The sequence below is a fragment of the Ornithodoros turicata genome, chromosome 1 (genome assembly GCF_037126465.1).
Source record: "Ornithodoros turicata isolate Travis chromosome 1, ASM3712646v1, whole genome shotgun sequence".
NCBI classification, from domain to species: domain Eukaryota; kingdom Metazoa; phylum Arthropoda; class Arachnida; order Ixodida; family Argasidae; genus Ornithodoros; species Ornithodoros turicata.
In genome coordinates this window covers 221,638,817-221,661,122 of record NC_088201.1, presented here as the reverse complement: position 1 = coordinate 221,661,122, position 22,306 = coordinate 221,638,817, and the positions used below count along the sequence as shown (strand labels likewise).

Here is a 22,306-nt window from a genome sequence, read left to right as displayed (position 1 = left end):
GCTGTCGCTTGGACTACTGGTCGTGCACGCTGTCGTTTGCACCACTGACAGTTGTGCAACGCCCTCTTCACTGCTTGTCGGCCTTGGATGATCCAGTATGACTCCCTTAGGTCAACCAAAGTGTCACGAACTCCTGAGTGTAGCAAGCGCTGATGAGTTCGTGTAATTAACAGTCCTGTATAAGTGTGATGTTTTGGCAGAATAACCAGGTGCTTTACTTCTTCATTTTCCTCGCTGCGTTGCAGCCGTCCTCTAACACGCAGAAGCCCAGCTTCATCCAAAAACAAGTGAAAATCTCTCATCTTTGAAGTTAGTTTGAGTGGTTGTGATGAAGAAATTGCTCGAAGTTCATCTGGAAACGATTCCGCTTGTACTTGTCGTATCCAGTAGTTTTCTGCTCGCTGAATTTCAGATGCTGTGAAAGGGCCCGTTATTTTGTTTTCCACTTGACTCGAGTTGGAGAAAAATCTATAAATCCATGCCGTAGTCCGGATAACCTTGTTCAGGGAAGAGAAGTTTGCCAGTTCCAGAACGGGACAGGTTGACACTGATGGAGCTGACAGCACGACAGTTGCTTTAACTTCCTTGTCTTGGAATCCTATCAATTACATGTGTCGTGGCCAGTAAGCCTCGTCTTCATGCAGCCACGGCGGCCCTTCCCACCAATCGGCTCGATTTTGGAGAGAGTCAATCGAAATTCCCCGTGTCAGGAGATCGGCAGGATTTTCTTTACCAGGGCGGTATCGCCAGTCCGATGGGTTCGTGCGGTCCTGTATCTCTGTGGTCCTGTTGGAAACAAAGGGCTTGTACCGACGCGTGTCACCCTTGATCCAGTTGATGACAATCATCGAATCCGTCCACAATGTAGTAGACAGGTTGGCACCAAAGCTCTTGGTAATGTAGTACAGAAGTCGTGCTCTCAGTAACGCCCCCAGCAGTTCCGGCGTGGGAGAGAAACCGTCTTCGAAGGAGCAACTCTAGACTTTGCCACGACTAAACGAACTGTGCACAGGCTGCTTTCCTGTATTGTTCTGACGTAGATGACGGCTCCGTAAGCTTGCGGGCTAGCGTCGCAGAATACATGAAGCGTTTGTTGTCGGACTGTCCCCGTGCGCTTTATCCTTCTGGGAATGCACAAATCATTGGCTTTGGGAAGCTCGCGACACCAAGAGTGCCAGTCTTCAAGTATGTCAGGTGGGAGAACTTCGTCCCAACGTATTCCCTTCTGCCAAAGTCGCTGGAACATGACCTTCGCCGTGATAACAAACGGTGCTAGAAATCCGAGTGGATCGAAGACCCGCGCTGTGGCTTGAAGTACTGTTCGTTTGGTATCATGCGCGGTGTGTAAGAATTCCAGCACGGATTTCAAAGATATCCTTAGAGCGTCTGAGTCAGTGTCCGAAATAAGACCCAGTACCTTCGTCTCAGTCTGTCGGATAGAGTCGTCGCCGTTATATAGGTCCCGAAACATTCCACGTAACAGTTCATCATTTGTTCTCCATTTCCGAAGTCGCATGCCGCAGTCTTCAAGAATGTCAACCGATTCTTTCCAAAGGCGTTTCGCCTCTTGAACTGTACTGATACTGGTTGCCAAATAGTCGACGTAAAAACTCTCGGCTAGGAGCTTGCAGGTATCTGGGTACATATCGGACATCCTCCGGAAGTGATAGCGTATGGTTGCGGCGAGAAGAAATGGGCTACCAGCCGCCCCAAATGGCACCCGAGTCATCCTTAGGACTTCGATCGCGGGAAGAGGTTGTCCTATCTTCGGTGTTGTCACGTACCACAAAAACCGCAACGCGTCACGATCCCGTTCAGGTAAGCTGATTTGCAAGAAAGCCTTTTCAATGTCGGCGACCAGAGCCACAGCTTCGCTACGAAACTTTATCAAAAGGTGTAGAATCTCTGGGTTCAAGTTTGGTCCCACGTGAACGACATCATTAAGGGATGGCTCGCCAGAGGCACTAGAGGATGCGTCAAATACAACTCTTACTTTCGTTGTATCTCTATCTTGCTTAATCACGGCTCGGTGTGGCATGTAGTAGAGTGTATTCTCCGCTGCTTACTCCAGTGGGGCTACTTCAGCATGACCGTTTTGTCGGTAGAGAAGAATGGCGTCGTCGTATTCTTCCATAGGTAGGTGATCTTTCATTAGACGATTTGTTAGTCATCGGAGTCTGGTGCTTGCCACTTGTAGGTTCGAAGGTAGTTCCGTCTTTTTCTTAGTCCATGGAAGACCGACTTCATACCTTTTGTCTTTAATTTTGATGGTTGCGTTGAATTGCTCCAGGACCCCGTTATTCTCTTCGTCGCACTCATTTGTAGATATACCAATGTGTTCAAGCGCCCAGAAGCTTTGAAGCTGCGAAGAAACGTCGTTTTCATTGTTATCCACAGTCAGTCTGAATACGCCTACGGTGGCGCAAAGGTTTCCCGACATCTCTGACGGTCCCTGAAGTGTCCACCCGAAGATGGTGTTGACCGCGAAGAGGTTGTCATCAATTCGTTGCGATTCGCCCGTCACTATACTCCAGTACAGATCTGAACCAACCAGGATCTGGATGTCGTCGCTGCAGCGTACGTCAAACATGACAAGGTCGGCCAGTGGCAACCCTTTCTCTTGTAGCGCTGTGATCAGTTTACTGTCGGGGTCGTGCATTAGGTTTGCGGAAATTTCAGGTATCTCCAAAGCTTCTACAGATATCTCCTCGCGACTGTACTGACTGAGAAGCCAAACTCTGACACGTCGACACTTCCTTCTTGAAGGTGTGCAGCCGAAGGAACATATCGACAAGTTTTCTTCCCCTACCGGTTCGCATTGTAGATCGTGAGACAATGACTCTCGTATGAATGTTCTTTGGCTCCCGCCGTCCAGTAGAATTCGTACAAGTTGTCTACTTGTATTCGTCTCCGCCCAGAGGCGAGCGGTCTGCAGAAGGATTAGACTCCGGACACGAGATGCTTCCAATTTGCGTGTCGTTGTTGAGGAGAGTACGCCGGAAAATGTAGTGTTGGTGTTTCCGCTGGTCTTATTCTCCAGCTCTCTTTCGCAAAGAACCGTGAGATGGTGCCCGTTACAGCGGGTGCATCTGATTCGAGCCGCTGTTCGACATTCACGTGATCTGTGGCATCGTTTAGCACATTTGAAACAGCGTCCCTCTCGCGTAAGTAACGCTCTTTTTTCGTCGATGCTGATTGTGCTGACACAACTCTCGATGTCATTATCTGTACTCTTGCAGATAACACATTCTGTTCGTTGTGTTGTGTCTCCCGTCGTAAGTGCTCCTGTCGTCTGTCGAATAAGAGGCCGCCTATCCTTCGAGATTTTCAATCGAGATTCGCTCAGCCGTGCATCGACTGGGTATTCGCTCTTCTCAGGACTTTCTATTTCACCTCTGAGAAAGTCAAGGAAGTTATTCAATTCGGTTTTGCTGGCTGGCGTTCCTTCCTGATGTTTCCGATTGTAATCCAGTTCCACCTGTTTCGGTACAGATTTTCGCAGTGCCGACAGAAGCATGACGCCGTACTCGTTCTGTTCGACCTTCGGAGCTTGGAGGCCGCGCACTCTTACTTGAACTTCATCGTAAAGGTCTCGAAGATGGACATAATCGCCCGCATCGGCAACCGTCGGTAGATTGAGTAAACGATTCAGATGCTGGTCGACAATATGCTGTCGCTGGTTGAAGCGTTGATTAAGGATCTCAATTGCGGCATCGTAATTCTCGTTCGTAAGAGGAAGTCCGCTTATGGCCGTAGCGGCCTTGCCGGTCAGATAGCTTTGTAGGTACTTGAACTTATCTACATTATGTAGAGTTTCATTCTTGTGAATTGTCGACTCAAACTGGTCCCAAAATGTCATCCAGTTCATTAGATCTCCGTTGAATTTCGGTACCTCAATCTTGGGAAGTTTCACTTTGGTGGAACCCTGATGTTGCATTGCCGGGATAAGCACAGCTCTGGTTGGAGAGTCGGGTCGAAGGGTTGTCCGTTGGATTTTCTTCAGTTTCTGACTGATTTGAGATATAGCTGTGCATATCTTTTCCTGGTAAGACAGAGCAACTTCAATCTCTACTTGAAAGGCTTCTTCGGAAACAAGAGATTCCATGGATCCATCTAATGACTGTAGCGTCTCCTCTTTAGACTTCAAAAGGTCAAGTTTTGTTTGAAGCTCACCGGCTGCAGGGCTCTGAACTCGTAGTAGTGCGTCGACGTCCGTGATGAGTTTCGTTACTGAGGCCCGTACAACGGCTCGTTTCTGCTTGAGGCAGTCCATCCTTGATGCTCAATTCACCTGTCGTCGTCACAGGAGGAGTTCCCGGGTTTCGGCACCAAAGTTTGTGATGAATATCTTGCTGGTCCGGAAAGTCAGCAGGGGGTGAATTGACTTTAAGGAGTAAGACCGCTCCAACAAAAAGGACTAACGTGTCCCGTTTATTCCAAAAAGGAACAACATGCTTATAACGTCTTTCTCTTCTACACGAGCCATACGGCTAGCATGCCAAAACAAACCAAAATACGTAAAAGCAACGAAGTTGCTGCAGTGCAGGTCTGTCTTACATGGTTTCACAACACCCCTGTCCCCCCCTTTCCTGCTGTACTCTCTCCATCTGTCCACGCCTGTACGCCGCTATAGCCACAGTTGCTTCACGGCGCTAATACGGAATTAAAAAAACGGATCGGCGCAAGCGGCAGATTCGGGTACTACAGCTGGCTAACCTTTTGAGTGACTTCCTTCTTTCATCCTTAATTTCTCAGGCACTTGAGGCTTTGTATTTCTTTGTCACTTCTATGTGTTCCAGCCTCAGAACATCAATTGCCATCTTGCTCAGCTCCTTCTAGCCGCCAGCTGCTTCAATTAACGGCACCTAGAAATAATACACGCGATGATTTACCTCTTCGCATGGAATAATACAAAAGTATGCCTCTTCTGGGACTACAGAACGTATATTTTTGCATTGCCAGAGGAGTTTGAACTTGTAACCTGATCCGTAGGGCGCCTCCGTTATACCCAGTAGGGAAGACGTAATCACGCAATAAATAACCGCGTCTACATCTTACACAATGCATACATCTTTCGACAATGCGAACGATAATCGTAGCGCGATGTGCGGAGGGGATTGAGTAACAATAACACTTTAAACATACGTCAAAGCCACTGGATTTGGACATATGAAACATGCATCGACTTCCCCGTCGTCATTTCTGAACGCAGTTTGTCAATTTGAAAATAGCGGGGCGATTACGATGTGTGGACTCTGTTCCGTTCGCCATTGTTGCCTGTTCAAATGCCGCCGACACGGCGGCACAGTTACTGGTGCCACTGTCAGCAACATTGTACGTACTTTGCTTTCTGTTCATGTAATGCCCGCGTGTATTTGAAATCCGCAGCGTGCACCCGGCGTATGTAGAATTTGTAGCGAAGGAACTGGCAATGTAGGGGGGGTTCGAGAGTCGTTGTGTTTCTGTCGGTACACAAGAGTTACTGGAATATTTTGATTTGTAGGAGTAAACGTTTTCCGTTGTTCGTGCGTGTTTTTTTTTTTAATCTTCAGAGCCCACGGTACACTAAACAATGACGTGGTATAATGGTCCACTGTTTTTACGACATGTCGAGGTTTGTGCATGTAGCGGCAGATAGAAATTTATTGGAAGCATGGGCCTGGCCTCTAAGGAGACGCAATGCATCGCAACACTGTGCCACCATAGGCATGTACACAATACACGTATATCTTACAGCAACTAACCATTTACTCAAATTCAATGCTCCCACCCAGTGTAACACATTTCTTATGTCGGGTACTGGAAGCCAATGTGAAATGTACGGCAGATTTGTGTACAGCCATATGACCGTAATCACACTTACGGACACACTGCCGTCTTATTTACGATGATAACCGTCATAATTACGGTACATTTCGTCGGTGCCGTATTAGTAACACTACTTCGGCCGTATTCCCAATCACGGTAGCACGCCTGGTTTCCTTTCAAGCCAAAAACTGCACTTTGACTGTAAATTTTACCGTTTCACCGTTTTTTGCTTGTTTTTTACAGTGTGGACAGAGCATATGCTGAAATACAAGTTGATGCGACGCACATTCGCTAAGCGTTAAGTGTATTGGGGCGTAAAGCGTTTGTAACGGTGAGGTGGTGCGGACTTTGCGAACATACCGTCTATCTACATATTCGGTGCGTATCGAATAACATTTTTGACATTCCTTCCTGACAGATATTACGCTTTTAATCGAGGCTATAATGCGACTATCTGCTGAGTGGAGCTGTAAAGGTGATCGAACTCCTCATCTGTGCGACGAGTGTCGTGCACAGATAAATGTGTTCCAGGAACAGCACGAAAACGATAGAAATATGTAACTAATTTTACTTTACTTTTTTTTTACTCCATATCTAGATTTTGCCAGCTTTCAGCACAAGAACAATGTGCTCTCGTGAACAAACTGTCACAAACGTCATCGATATATCGGCATATCTATAAAAAAGAGGTTCTGGCAACGTTCCTCTGGTGGTCAACACAAGGATGTCTCTGGGCATGTCTGGGATGTCTGCAGACTGCGCCCCCCTTCGAAACCTCTACACACGATATTTTGGAGACGTGCTTCGGACGTCTGGTATTTGCTCAGTGAAACCGAAACGCAAATCCCGTTCTGAGACATCCCATGGGTACCGCATCGATATCCGGGAAGTCAGGCTGTTCGCGACCATGTAAGGAGGTCCTGGGGATATTAATGATTTATTGCGAGACCACCCAGTACAAGTGATTGATCGTGATTTCTCTGCTTTGAATGATACATGTGCACAAACGACATTTGATTACGGATGAGCTACACAACAAAGATGTTCACATAAGGGTCGACTTCTCCAAACGAAAGTATAAATCGTCTGCAAATTGCCAGCACGCACTATGAGTCCAAAACAGATACCAGGAACCATTGTGATGCCCAATGTAAAAACTCCGAGACTAGGGAACACAAAGGGACAGACACAAACACGAAGTCTCACAAAGTCATTGAGATTTCGTTCATGCATCACCTTCACCAGCTCGCTTGCTTCTTAGCCATTTTTTCATTGTCACCATTGTGATGTTCTATTGCATAAGGACGCAATGTCGAAAAACACACATAGCTACTCCTGGTTGCTGGTGCGCAAAAACACATTTATTTCACATTCATAGTCACTGTGTGCATCAAAGGTGAATTACACGTGGAGGTACACGCCAAGGCAAAACTTTCGTGTAAAGTCTGAAGCTTGATAACGTATATGTAAAATTCATCGAGTGCGATGCGGTCCACTGTTATGGCTTAATGCGCAAGGAAATGAAATGGTCGAAGTAGGAAGCGCATCTTTCTTACCATGCTTCTTCTGACCACCCTGATTACGTGCTTAATAGCGCCATTGTAACGATGGAGTATCATTTCAACCAAGAAGACGCCAGTGGATATCAGCATGCCCGTTGCCCACAGTAAGAAAGGTGGCCGCAAATCGGTCATAGTCAGCGCTTTCTGTTCTGATGTCTGCCGGAAGTTGTCGTTATCGTTTTGATGCGACACTCTGAACGCTTCCAAGTTCCGTGCTCTTACGTATAATCATGTCTCCACACCCTGTGTCACGATGTTCTGGGTGCTGTGAAGGTAGGGTGAAGTAAGTCCCATCGCTGGGCCCAAGATTAGGGCATCCATGAGATCATCAACCTTTCTGTAGCCCATTTGTAGGAGTTCGTTGTGCCTCTGCATAGTATCTTGGCGATGGCTCAAAACTCCATAAGTATCCTTTCCATCGTTCCCTTACTTAATGGAGCCATCCGCGTTGAAGCAATCACATCCACTTTTTATACGATATTTTAAGCTAGTGAAGACATACATGCCGCACTGGCTAGCACTTTGAAAAAAGCAGAGTCTGTAACCTTGAACTGAAAACAGTTTATCATCAAACTTTTCTATTCCTTTTTCGAGCGGCATATCTCTCAAATAGGACATTAGCAATCCTTGAAAAGCCGTGGATACGATCATCCCGACAATCAGCCAAACTCCAAAAATTATTCGCAAGGGTTGGTAGTTGAGGAAGGCCGTAGTGTGCACTACGCTTTGCCTTAGAAGGGATTCCATAAAGAGGACAGCGACTTGCACTAAGTGTGCTCTGTTCGGACGTTTCATGTAAAGATAGGAGAAACCAATAAGCGCGCATGCGATGAATGAAGACAGTAGAGATAACCACACTTGCAAGCTGAACGGTATCACTAGAGCCATTTCCCTTCGCCTTCTCAGCATAAAACGAAAGAACCACAGAGTCCAAATACCCTGCGATAATGGCATTATCAATCAACGTGTGACCGTTCAAATAACCATTCGCACTAATACCGTTACCCCTGCAAAGAAACTTCGAAAATTTTGTCTTGATTGCGACAGAGGGTATTTCGGAGAAGCCGATCTCAAACATCGTGACTGTCACGTTCTTATGTTGCAGTGTGAAAATCAATGTTTCCACATTGGGATGAATGCATTGTGATAACTAGTAGAGACATTGAGTAGCAACAGCAACGTTTATTCCAAGGTGGAACCGCGACTGGAATGCAGCGCGGACCGGCAAACAAGCACACAAACAACAACCCCCAGCGCGAGCCAAAATCAACCTTAGCTTCGTCACCTGAAGCACTATCACATGCATGTGCCTCCCTTCGTGCAAATAAGGACTAAGTTCTGCCCTTCAAATTTACGCCTTCTCACGAGATGCTTCCCAAACATATATTGCGGGTCACATGTAATGCATTCTTCCGAAGCATAGTCCCTCAGATAAGCGTTGCCGTTTGCGATAGTGACATTAAACATGCCGGTGCATGAAAACACGTCTAAACTCTCCGTGAACTGTCCTAATGAATTAAGTAGACCTTTCGTCCTCGTTGGATCAGCGCCTTCTGGTAACACATACAGATCCAAGGCACACTGTCGGAAAGTGCTCCAAGCTCTAGGTACCAACAAATCCTTGTAAGTGCAAATTATGTGGAAGACTCGGCCATCCAGATATGCATGTTGCCAGTTCCTCTCCAGAGTAGCATTGAAGATCTTCATATCTGTCCAAATAGCGATGGGAACGTTGATTTTATGAAGCAACTTGAGCAGATGATTAGAATAAGTGTCGATGCACCCAACTGATGTTCTAACGTCCACTGGCCTGTTTGCTGCGAAAACACTGATCACCTGAGGAAGAACGTCAGATGCCAGCAAGTCTTCCATGGAACCAAATGTCTTAAGGCATGTTGTTATGCGGAATAGGCATGCAATCACAATTCCTCTGAGAAGCATGTCGCAGCAGTCGCAGCAGTCGCAATCTGAGTGGTGAAATTGAGCGCGCGGTAACTCCGCTAAGCTTCTCTCAGTCCAGTTGTCTGCGTCCGCATACGTACTTGTCTGTCCGGGAACTGTAGCATTTGTGCATAATCGACCACTGGGCCGCCACTCGATTTTAATCTATCAAAGATTGCGAGGCGCTCTGACTTGCACCCGAGACTTGGAGAACGATATCCACCTCAACCGGTGCGAGTACTTTAACATGCGCAGCAATGTACGTAGTAAGCTGATGAGCCTAGATAGGAAGAAGACAAAAGGCCGGAAGCATACGATAATGTAATTTCGTAGAGTGGTGAAAGCATCGGCTCTTCGAATGCGCGTATCGTTGGTCATGAGCGATGTTGGCATGGAATATCGCGCACTGTGCTTTTTCTTTTCGGGGGGCTCTCTAAATGTCATAGTCCGCTTGATGAAGACGTCATCTTTAATATGTTCGGTGACCATCAGCGTGATCCGTCTATTACTTGTGGTAACATTTGTCTTCTGGTATCTGTGGAATATTTTGATCTTTAGCGTAACTTCAGTAATCCACGGAGGCTCACCTCCACGCAGGTGATTCAACTTCAATACTGTGAAATTCAATATAATTCAACAATTCTGGGCGTTCCGGATCCAAAGGCCGCTTGCCAAGCGCTATGTAGGATTCCGGGAAAGACAGAAGCACGCTTCAGTTTTGGTCAGCTACGATCCCCCATATCATCGATGACTGTGAGCGGTACACGTGTGAACGCCGGGTACTTCGACGCCAACTTGAACTCCTCGACCATAGACCATTCAGCCTGTCCAAAGTACTTGGCCCATGGAGGTCCCCTGCGCATCAGTGTCGGGCTCTTCGCTCCCTTTTTGCTTTCATGCATGCCACTGGACTCCTCGAAGAGCTCTAAACAGAACTCCGACCTGTCGTCGCTTCAATCTCACCATAATTCATCCTCTCATATTAACCACTGTGATATGGGGTAGTGTCCTGTGGCTACCACGGGGAAACATCCCATGTCATCATCACTTCTTCATTTATTGTTGTTGTTGTTGTTTCAGTTTTGGTGCTTCAATCAGATTAATTCATAAGGAATCATCTACAACGCTTTGAAAATATACTACGTTGACGCTCCTGTACAATCACCTGCTGCAGGATAACGTTGCCGCTAATGTATTAAGAGGACATACCACCCCCTGTTTTCTATGTGAATTTCCCATAGGTTTTGTCGCCGAACTATGAGACAGATCGGAATGCGGGAACTTTCATTGGAAAGGTGACGTCAAGATCTCTTAACTCAGGGAACTGAAATACCTCTCTAGCGTTGTATTTTTTTTAAAGAAAAAGAAACGAATTTTGTTGCTACAGCTTCAAAAAATCCAAATAAACAAATGAAAGCGAATAAAAACAATCCGCTTCTGAGGTTAACCGGGGACATGTTTCAGGATTCAAATGACCCGTCTTTCTTGTGTTTTTAGCATTCTGTTTTTCCGAAAAAGAATTGAAAGTGAGTACAGGCATGCATCCAAGGCGCGTTTACCACTGATTCCGGAAGATGGCGCCGTCCACTCGCAGCGCCCGAACGTACTCCGCTTGTAAACCTCCGCGTATTGCGCAGCAGCTGATCGGCGTCCGTGGTTTCGGTTCGTCCTGAAGTGACCAATTCGTGGCTAAGTTACGCGTTTTTTCACTTTCTTGTCATGTTCATTTGCTCTCTGTCCTTGTGTGTTTTTTACGTGTTCATAGTATTTACCCATTATGGCTCGAAGTCACGTCTACGGACAACGGAAACGTAAGAAGAAGGACTTTGCGAATTTACGTGGTAGAGGCAGGCATGTCACGGAACCTGCGGATTTGAGAGATTTTGGTAATGCAGGATGCTCCAGCCGTGCTGTTCCGAGTGATCGCTGCACTTCGACGACTCCACATCGTGCAGATACCCTTGTAGGCTCGACCTTTGGTGGTAGTGTTGTTCCTCAAACTGTAAGTGATGCCGGTCGGAATGCTTGTTTCGCTTCGAGCACAAGCGAAATTCGTCCTTCAAATTCGTCATTTGCTGATTCAGCTGGGGTAGGTAATGTAGTCCCCTGCAGTTCAGATTGTGACGAGCTTGCCGGTTCCAGAGCAAGTACCGTTCCAACCACTGCTGCTGTTACACCCAGTCGATCTCCATCTTTCGATACTGGCAATGTTCACCAGACACAGACTCAGTGCACAAGCAGTGTGAATGGTCGGCGTATAGTGGAGATTGATCACTTCTCTTCGTCTTTGCAAAGTTTGTCGGTACATAGTCCGTTTGGTTGCGGCCTGGCTGACATGGAAATTGTATCAGAACATCGGCGAGGTCTGTGTAGCTCTTTCAGTTTGAAGTGCAGGATGTGTCTGAGGAAAGATGTAGTCACAACAGAGGCGCCAGTTGATCAACTTGTTCAACAACGCATGGACGTCAATTCCTCAGCAGTGAACGGTATCGTGTCTATAGGTTCTGGTTTCTCAGGCCTTCTCGAGCTCCTACGTGCTTCTGGAGATACCCGGCATGGCTAGTAGCACGTACAGTAAGTATCAGGATATTGTTGCTAAAGGAATCGACAAAACAGCTTGGGAAGAAATAAGAAAAGCTTGCATTGAGGAAGCCTGGTTAGCTAGGGAGGCTGGGGACGTCGATGCTGACGATTTTCCTATAATTACGGTCGTTGCTGAGGGTGCTTGGTGCAAATGTTCATACAAGAACAAGTACGACGCTCTTTCTGGCTTGGTAAGTAAATATTGTTATCTACACTAAATAAAGGTGCGCGAAAAAGAAGGATTTATCTTGCACACCGCTTGGCAGACGGGATATACAGGAAGTCTCTGGCCACCATTTGCGGAAAGAACACTATGAGCATTTATTTGGAGGAAAAAGTTGACCCCTCTGGTGCTATTAGTGGCACTGCTGTCTTTTGGTAAACACACTTACTAGAGTGGTATACATCCTGTGGCATGAGTTTGTACGATACGCATACAGATGCATAATTCCTGGAAACATTGTCATTGCCGGTAGAGTTTTGTGGAATACAATCCTGACATTTTTCGTTTTTGCAGGCTGTAATTGTTGGGTACCGCACAAAGAAAGTACTGTTCCTAGGCGTCCGGAACAAATTTTGTACACTGTGCGCAAGTTGCCAGGCAGGGTCGAGCCCAAAAAAGCATCTGTGCTTCAAGAACTGGGACAGAAGCTCTACCAGTATGGAGAAGGATATCGTCGTTGAAGGCTTCAGGCGCAGCATTGAGTTCCACGGGGTATGAAAATATTGCAAAGCTGTCCCCAAACCGTCGTTCTTCCCAGGCATTGTTGAAACACGTCCACACATTGATGCTATATGTGTGAGGCCATCACGGTATTCTACCTTGGCTTGAGTGTATGAAAATATAGCAGAGCTGTCCCAAAACCGTCGTTCTTCCCAGGCATTATTGAAACACGTCCACATATTGATGCTATATGTGTGAGGCCATCATGGTATTCTACCTTGGCTTGAGTGAATGAAAATTGTGGAAAAAAACATGAATGGTGTTCCTAGCACTTTTGAAGCTCCACCAGCCTGTTCAGATGTCGACATCCTGAGTATGAATCCATTTTGATATTTTGACAAGGTCGGTAAATATCATAATTGTGCAGAGCTGTCTCCCAACTGTCGCCAGTTGCCCGCATTGTTGAGCACGAGCAACATCCCAACATGTCGCTCTGCGCTACGTCCTCTTGCCATCTTGCCTTTAGTTGGATGTCATTTCAACATATGAAAATTGCTTTTTCAGATTCAGGTTTCCAGTACTACTGCAGATATGATGGCCAGACTCCCAAAGGTCAAACTTCCTAAGTGTTACTGCCTTTATCTGTCATTTGAAAATTTCCCACTCTCTCGCTGAATATGAAGCACCTGCCCTTGCCAGTGTTGTACCTGGTTCAGCATTATGTGGCCAATGATGAATGGTGCCCTGTTGGACATTTTCTTCCCCATAAACACATACTCTGAGGCTTTAGCTGCCAACTGACAAGCATGGCAAAAGCAACTATCAGTTGCTACTTCATTGCTCAAGAAGGAAACTCGTTGCTGAGTAACACGTTCCAAGTTTTTACTATTCCCATATTATGAATCTGGCTCTGTCCACCAGGATGCTATATGTTGATGCCGTATGTGCGAGACCTTCATGTCCAAGTGCGCCTACATGCAGCGGACTGTATGGTACTTCATTATGTGTTTACGCCACATCGCCAATGATGAAATGTGCTCTTTTGGATACTGTATCCACGAATGAACATTCTGAGGCTACAAGCATGAGCTGATACGCGTAAGTAATGCAGAAAACGTGACGATGTATACATGCTGCGTTCTTCAATAAAATATATCCAATATACCAATAGTGAACACATGCTACTGATTTCTTTTTAATCTTTCGGGTGCTGGGTGTCTAGGATTTTCTGCCTGCAGGAATCGGTGAACCAGTGGTTACTAACAATGGCTATTGGTCACCTTGACCAGATTTCATCTGAAGAAAAACTTGAGTCCGGGGGAACACTGCAAACACATCTGTACGGACCACAATACGAATTTGAGGAGAAATACATTTTTCCCTTGAAAAGCTTGCTATGAAGCATTATATATTTTATTAACCAAAACATATCGCACGAGTTGCACCCGTAGGAAAATACCCAGCCATCTCATTCAGGCTACAGTGGGCATCAGTGACTCGCACTCATAGTGGCAAGCAACGCAGTAGTCTTTCAATTTCAAATTTCACACGCATTATCATGCACCACTTCGCTGTGTTTAGAGTTTCTGCTCCAGGAAATATCACGGGGAGGGGGCATATGTGCCCTGGACCAACTTCTAAGGAAACTACTGGTCTCAGGGTGCCTAGGGTAACGAGCAGACAGCCCAGCCGGAAGATGGCAGACGGCATGGAGCCATTACAAAATCGCCATTGGAGTGATGATAGTTGTTTACAAAAGTTATCGGGCAGGTCTTGCGTAAGATGTGGGCCATTTGTACACTAATCATGGGGCAAAGTACGCCATGGCAGGAGGAACAGGTTACAAAAAGCTTTGGCTACGTTGCTGCTGCTGACAGAAGTGAGCATAGGATTGGGGATCAGATGACGTGGTTGTTATAATACAGCAGGTAATGGTGGTAACATCGTTCTGTGTCGTCATGACATGGTGGCTAAAATGGTGAGCGTTCACCACGGTGAGCGCACAGGCCTGCATGCACTCGTGGGGTGTCCCTTAGCACGACATTCTTCACACGACTTCATTGGCTTGAGTATGATGGCACGACGCGGACCCGGTGCTTTCAGCCATGGTCCATAGCGCTTCACGAGGGCTGTGTGGAGGATGCCTGCTAGGCACGACAACCCCCGTTCCCTGGAAATGAGATAGCCATCCCGTGAAAGCATCCCGTCTTTCACCTCCTTGTTCCTGGTAAAGACCTTGTGCTGTAAAATATATTTGAACATATATACGGAATGTTTTTACAAACAGCACTTCACAAAGACAGCAATATAAATAAACCGGAATTCCTGGTAGGCGTGTGCCAGTACTTCGTACGCATTTTATTTTCGGAAAAATTGCGCGATAAAAAGCAACTGGAAACTAGTTTGTGATACTTGAATTACAAACAGCTACCACATCAAGACCAGCACCTGTTTGTAATTGAAGCACCACAAAGGTAGCCCCAGTTACTTTTTGTCGCACTGTTTTTCCAAAACTAACGAGCATACTGTATAAAATACCTGCCATGACCACCAGGAAGTTCCACAGTTAGCGTTCAAGAAGCGACTACTCACGTCAATGCTCAACACCGTAGCGTCACCGGCACGGACAGCTGGAATCGTGCGCAGCATCGCGTTATATTCCTGAATTGTGCCAGAAAGTTCAGGCCGCCTTGCCTGTGGCATCAGCGTATACAGGAATATATGCTCCGCGTAGCCTTTCGCCACGTCAACGGTGCCCTGTGAAAGAAGACAATTCATGGAAATCTTCACTGGCGTGTCAGAGGAAATGAGTTTTAGCAGCACAGAGATTGAAATCGTTGCAATCTGGACTTACTGAGACTTCCCGCAAAACAGCTGCGGCACTCTTCACACAGCTGCGGTGCAGTCGATGAATTTTTTCTCTCAGACGAGCCGCTGTAGCTCCGGGCTAGCTAAAAGTGACGATTTCCACGTCAGCCTCCACGAACAACCTGTCTTGGCTAGGGCCACAACTTGGCTTGGATAGGGCCTCAGTACGGAAATATTGGTGTATGGGCAGGGCACGGGCCTGAAAATCCGGCCCATCAGTGCTCTACCCCTTCTCCAGAGGCGACTACAGTGCCAAAAAGCGCATGACCTGTGCATACGTGCACTGTTTGGTTTGTTTGATAGCTGAGGAAACTCGGGACGCGGGACAAGACAGCGGTTTCTCTAGAAAAGCGCTATCACGTATTTTGTTTTCCCAAATGTTCACGTAAGCCAGACGGATACTTGGTAGTTGGGCAAAATGGGCATTTGGACCGTATGAAGTGCAACTCATTATTTGAGGGTGAAATCCATACCCGACCCCTACCTCCTCTGACAAGACCCGCCACCCGCGCTCTACCAGAAAATGAAATCCGCACCCTACCGGAACCGACCAGCAGGGGCTGCGGCGCCTTTGTTTACTTATTATTTGGTATGATCTTTTCTCTTCGTTGTTGTTGCTGTAGCCGTTGCTTGTTCGTGGCCGACCCGCCAGCAGTGCTTGTGCCAAAAACGCTGCCCGGAACAGTCTCGCAACCCGCGCAGGTGCATTTAATATCACCCGCAACCGACCCGCTACCCGCGGGAAATTCCAAACCGGGATCCGCATCGCAGGATAGAGCGGGTCGTGCAGAACCCTGCACTACGCTTTCCTCTTGATCAGCGTCTCACTCTGCTTCACGGAGAGAGCGGTGTCGTGTGTACGCGGTTGCTCCTCTCTGGCTTTGTTGAAGGACGCTCCTTCTGCTGTCCAAACGCGCCCACCACGCCTGTGGGCCCCAACGTGTGTGAGTGCATGTGTGTGGAATTTGGAGTAGCAAGCCGTAGCCATCTGGCTGACATCTCCTAACCCCTATGAAGAAGAAGAACCGAGACCCGTTACACGAAATAGGCATGAAAGTTGACACAAAAATTCAGCTGTCGAGTCTCATGAAGTCTGTTGACGTACATGCCGCACCATGGTATGTGTTGTCGAGTCCGAACCTGGCACGGGGACGTGCGCAAAACGTAAAGCTCGGTCCGACAATGCCCGCGCAATGCTCTAAAGGGGAGTGCGAAACCCTATCGAAATTTGCTAGCAGTCCTGTGCGAGCGCACCGGCCTTGAGTTCTACTATGAAATAATGCGAGCCCATTGAGGGAGCGCTTTCACGACACCAATCGACAGCAACGAACGTCATGGTTCAACAGCGTAAATGTCACCGGCAAGAAAAGCAGGGATGTTTTGCAACGGGATGTTGCACTGTCATATGACCGTCGACAACCCCGCGTCCTTTCTGGATACCGTTGCCTCTGACAAAAATCGCTATTCAGCTCAACTGGAGTCCCCCGATACTCTCAGGGACACGTGATCCTGTGACACCACGAAAACTGAAAACTACGATCACCATATCACGAATAGACACCTCCACGGACAGTCTCTGCGTATCGGGTGAAAAGCTTTAGCCTGCTGCTAGCGATCAGAGCAATCTTCATCCACGGGAAAGCGAGGTGGTAACGGCGGTACGCGACAGTCACACGGCATGTTCGAGAAATGCCAGTTGTGGCGGCGCCGAAGACGATCGCACCATCCGTACCACCCGCGCTTCTTCTCGCGCCTTTTCCGGTGCGTGCACCACTGCGATTCCTGTCCGGCTCCGGTGAACAGCACCGTCCTCCGGCTGCAGTCTCGAAAATAAACTCAGATGGCTTCCCCTCAAGCTGGTGACCCGAACGCGAACTTTACCCCTTCTGCTTCGCCGTCAGCGGTACCTGCCTCTTCAGTCAGCCCGGCATTAAGCATCTCGGCTTCCACGCAAGTCCGTCTCCCCCCATTCTGGGCCCGTGATCCCCCCCTCTGGTTTGTCCAGGTGGACAATTTCTTCCACATGCGACATATTACATCAGAAACCACCAAGTACCAGCACCTGGTTGAAGGTCTTCCCCCGTCCGCCGCCGCTGAGGTTCGGGACATTCTACGCGCCGACGGAAGACAAACCCTATTCAGTCCTCCGGGACGCTCTCGTTAAACGGCTCATGTCATCCCAGGAGCACCATTTGCAGCAAGTGCTTTCGTCTGAAGAGCTCGGTGATCGTCGCGCCACTCAATTTTTCCGCCATCTGCAGTTCCTTCTTGGCGACAAAGCATCATCTATTGACCCTGCTATCCTCAAGGAACTTTTCCTCCAGAGACTCCCTCCCCATGTACGCGTGTCACTAGCAGCATCGGGCGCCCTGCCCCTCTCAGAGCTAGCAGAACTCGCCGACCGCGTCCTGCACATTGCCCCTCCCACCGTCGCCGCGATGTCCTCCAATACGCAATCTGATGATTCCGAGCTCGGCCACCTGCGCCAGGAAGTTGCGCGCCTCACCGAACTTGTCTCACACCTGTCGCAGCAGCGCTTCCCGAACCGCGGGGCAAGCCCCTCACGGCGCACACCTTCGCCGGCGCGTCGCTTGCAGTCCCCCACGCGCTCCCGCCGCACTTCACCACCGGCCTCCACCTACTGTTGGTACCATCACACATTCCGCAACTGCGCTCGTCGCTGCCAGCAGCCCTGTACTTGGCCGTCGGGAAACGGCCTGGGCGATCATTAACGGCGGCTAGTGATTCCCACCCCCCTGAGTTCCGTCTCTTTTTCGTCACAGACAAGATTTCCGGCACCCGTTTTCTCGTGGATACTGGTGCCGAAGTCAGTATTATTCCGGCGACGCCGTTCTGCAAAAGAACTCGACAGCAAACCTCTCCACTCCGGGCCGTCAACTCAACCTCCATTGCCACGTACGCCAACGTTCGCTCACCATCGACGTTGGCCTTCGCCGCCGCTTCAGGTGGCTATTTTGGATTGCCACTATCCGTCATGCTATCCTTGGAGCCGATTTCCTCCGCCACTTTGGACTCCTTGTCGACGTCGCCCGCCGCCGACTTGTTGACGCCAATATACACCTTACTGTTCACGGCGTTGCCACCGCATTGCAGCCGCTGCACCCCACTTTCGTTCCGGCTCTCGCCACGTCTGTTTTTGAGGTGATACTTCAAGAGTTTCCCGATATCACTCGTCCACCTAACGTCAACAGCCCGGTCAAGCACCATGTCACACATTTCATCACGATAACGGGCCCGCCAGTACAGTGCCGCCCACGGCGACTCGCTCCAGAACGCCTTAACATCGCCCGCGCGGAGTTTGAGCATCTCCTACAACTGGGTTTTGTCCGACCTTCGTCAAGTCCATTGTCATCCGCATTACACATGGTCCCTAAAAAGACCGGCGACTGGAGACCATGTGGCGACTACCGCGCGCTCAATAACGTGACAGTTCCTGATCGATATCCCTTGCCGAACATACAAGATTGCACGGCCCATCTACGACACGACTACCAAGTGCCAGTTTGGCGTGTCCCAGCTGGACTTCCTCGGACACCGAGTAACCCCTCAGAAATTCGTCCCCTCGACGGCAAGGTTGAGGCAGTCCGGAACTTCCCCCAGCCCACTACAAAACGCAAGCTGCGTGAGTTTCTTGGACTGGTCAATTTCTACCGGCGTTTCATTCCCGGCTGCTCGGCCTTCATACACCATCTGGAAGCGATGCTTTCTTCTGCTGCGCCGCGTACCACCGTCGACTGCACACCTTCGGCCATCGAAGCTTTCCGCGCCATCCAAGCCGCATTGGCCAATGCCTCGCTCCTCGTATATCCAATTCCAGGTTCTCGAACATGCCTGATGGTGGATGCTTCCAATATTGCTTTAGGAGCTGTCCCTCAACAGAAGTTGCATGGCGTCTGGCAACCCATTCCATATTTTGCACGTAAGCTCAAACCACCGGAGACACGGTACAGCACTTTCGGCAGGGAGCTGCTCGCCATGTATAGTGCTGTACGTCATTTCCAACATTTCTTGGAAGGTCGTAAATTATTCGTGTGCACTGACCACAAGCCGCTCAGCTCAGCCATTACGTCGAACTCTACCGACCGCTCACCGCGCGAAGCTCGCCATTTATCCTTCATCGCCGAGTTCACTTCCGACATAAGGCACGTCAGAGCCAAGGATAACCCCGTCGCTGACGCGCTTTCACAAATCTCCGTGGGTGTCCTTACCTTTCCCTGCAGTGCTATTCCCTCCATGGATGACATCGCTGCCTCTCAAGATACCGACCCTGAATTACTCACCCATCAATCGTGAACCTCCACTCCGCTCCGCTTCGACGACGTCACCCTACCGCACTCCTCTAGACCTGTGGCTTGTGACACCTCCACCGGCACGCCACGTCCTTATATCCCTCTTCGGTACCGCAAGCTTATATTCGACGTTCTGCACAACCTATCCCATCCCAGCATCCGAGCGACCCAAGAGCTCATCACCAGCAGATACATCTGGCCTGTCATCAATCGCGACATCAAATACTGGACCCGCGCATGCATCCCGTGCCAGCGTCCCAAAGTTCATCGGCACACTCATCCGCCCACCGGGCAGTTCCTTCCACCTGACGCCCGTTTCAGCCACGTCCACCTGGACATTGTAGGGCCCCTACCCCCCAGAAACGGTTACTCTTACATCCTCAACCGCATCGACCGCTTTACTCGCTGGCCCGAAGCGATCCCCATTTCCAACATCACTGCAGACACCGTCGCGAAAGCTTTCGTCACAGGGTGAATCAGCCGCTTCGGGGTGCCCGCCACAATTACAACTGACTGCGGACGTCAGTTCGAGTCGGCGCTCTTCAACAGACTCCTGCGAACGATCGGCTGTAGGCGCGTCCGAACTACCGCGTACCATCCCATGGCCAATGGGCTCGTGGAAAGGTTCCACCGACAACTCAAGTCAGCCATCCGCGCCTATCCTGCTGGAGAGTCCTGGACGGATAGTCTTCCATTAGCCCTCCTCGGCATCCGTACCGCCATCAAGAAGGATATGGGTTGCACTGTTTCCGAGATGGTGTACGGCACATCCTTCCGCCTTCCCAGCGATTTCTTTCCGTCATCCCCCTATCCGCCCCCTGACTATACCACGTACGTCAACCGCCTCCGTTCCGCCATGCATTCTCTCCACCCTCCGCCGTCACGCAACTCGCAGCCGCGGTCAATCTACGTGCCGGCAGCACTGGCTACCGCCTCGCACGTCTTCATCCGCAAAGACTCCGTGCGGGGTCCCTTCCAGCCTCCCCATGAAGGCCAATACCCCGTGCTTGCTCGCTCGGAACACCACATCACCGTCCAACTCCCTCGACGACAGGACGTCGTCGCGAAGGCAAGACTGAAGCCCGCCTTTCTACACCAAACCGAAACCCCCCTTCCTGTGCCTCCATCTGGGCCCCCTCTGCTACCGCTGAAACGCCCCCGCAGGGTTCACTGGGCGCTGCCGCTTCTCCGGGTGGAGGGCTCCTGTGGCGCCGCCGAAAACAATCGCTCCATCCGTACCACCCGCGCTTGTTCTCACGCCTTTTCCGGTGCGTGCACCACTTCGATTACTCTCCGGCTCCGGTGAACAGCACCGTTCTCCGGCTGTAGTATCGAAAATAAACTCAGATGGCTTCCCCTGAGATCGCATCAAACGGCAGTCCGAAGGAAATGCTATTGTCTCCTTTGCACATGGTGTCCGGTATCCCGTGTCCATTTTTGCTCACTTCCAAGGAAACGTTACTTCTCCTATATACACGGTGTTCTGTATTCCGTCTCTTTCTTCCCTAGGCCTCAAGAAAATGTTCCTTTTGCCTCTGTACTCCGTCTTCTGTCTTGTTTATGTCTCCTCGTCATCCTCAACGAAAGTGTCCTGTGTATTTCCTGTTCTGCCTTGCGTCACCCTTTTCCCGCAGTATAAAAGAAATATTCCTTCGCTGTTGTGATGCGCCTGTCTTTTCCCTCAGTCACAGGGAAGTTTTGCCGTGCCCCGTCTAATCGTGTTTTGCGTCTCATTTCTCCGCTCGAGCGGTCCCAACGAAATCTCACTTTGTCATATCGTATTCTCTCCTGGGTCTGACAGTAAGCAATTCGGTCTCTAAATGCCGCACACTACAAGCCGAACTTCGTCGCATGAGAGCTACAGAAGTAACCGTCATACAGAACGATGTCGTTGAACTTCCTAATCTGTTGATAAAGGATCATCGACGCATCGTTGTGACAATTTTGCTGACCTATTTTTCATAAAAAGGCGCTCGTCCGGCTCTCAAATACTTTGGCGCAGCTGTCCTCACAATGTGGCTATGCGGTTAAGGCGCGCCTCTTCTAGTCTTCTTTTATATTTTTCTTTTTAGATTAGTGTTGTAAAGGAGAATGCAAATGCAGGATTGCTTTCTGCTGGCATGTAGTACGCAAACATATCAACACAATGTTTTTAAATATCATTTCAGTGCATTGGAATAGGTGGCTGCTTACCCCTTCATCGGTGTGATTGTGTCCCTGTCCCCGGTGGTCAACATTCAGAGTGTGTCCCGAGGTACGGTTAATGGTAATCAGCAACCGAGAAGCAGAAATCAGGCTTGCAATAAAAAAAATGTTGCCTCCTCCAATGACGATTTTGGTCACTGGTGTTTTGCTACAACTTGTGGCGGTCAGTGGACAATGACGAGGATGGTCACGCGCCTCGAGCACCCGCTTGTCAGTTCCACCGGCGTGACCATGGAGGTAGGCCACCGTCACCAGGTCTCCCTGGCATACTATCATCGCCGGTCGGGACTGGTGTAGGGGAACACCATCGGCCTCTACATCTGGTGACTCGAACGTGACTCTGCCCTTTTCATTATCCCAGATTT

The 22,306-nt window shown here is 49.0% G+C and overlaps 4 protein-coding genes across 4 annotated transcripts; 2 read left to right on the top strand and 2 right to left on the bottom strand.

Moving 5' to 3' along the window:
• Window positions 1-919: 919 nt before the first annotated feature.
• Window positions 920-2,038, bottom strand: LOC135395024 (uncharacterized). Its single transcript, XM_064626200.1, has one exon. The coding sequence runs from the start codon at window positions 2,036-2,038 to the stop codon at window positions 920-922; it is 1,119 nt and encodes a 372-aa protein (XP_064482270.1).
• Window positions 2,039-2,167: 129 nt separating this feature from the next.
• LOC135395018 (uncharacterized) lies at window positions 2,168-4,273 on the bottom strand. Its single transcript, XM_064626187.1, has one exon. It carries the CDS (start codon window positions 4,271-4,273, stop codon window positions 2,168-2,170), a length of 2,106 nt encoding a protein of 701 aa, XP_064482257.1.
• Window positions 4,274-17,597: 13,324 nt separating this feature from the next.
• Window positions 17,598-18,158, top strand: LOC135395009 (uncharacterized). Its single transcript, XM_064626175.1, has one exon. The coding sequence runs from the start codon at window positions 17,598-17,600 to the stop codon at window positions 18,156-18,158; it is 561 nt and encodes a 186-aa protein (XP_064482245.1).
• Window positions 18,159-20,337: 2,179 nt separating this feature from the next.
• Window positions 20,338-21,042, top strand: LOC135395002 (uncharacterized). Its single transcript, XM_064626163.1, has one exon. The coding sequence runs from the start codon at window positions 20,338-20,340 to the stop codon at window positions 21,040-21,042; it is 705 nt and encodes a 234-aa protein (XP_064482233.1).
• The last annotated feature ends 1,264 nt before the right edge of the window (window positions 21,043-22,306 follow it).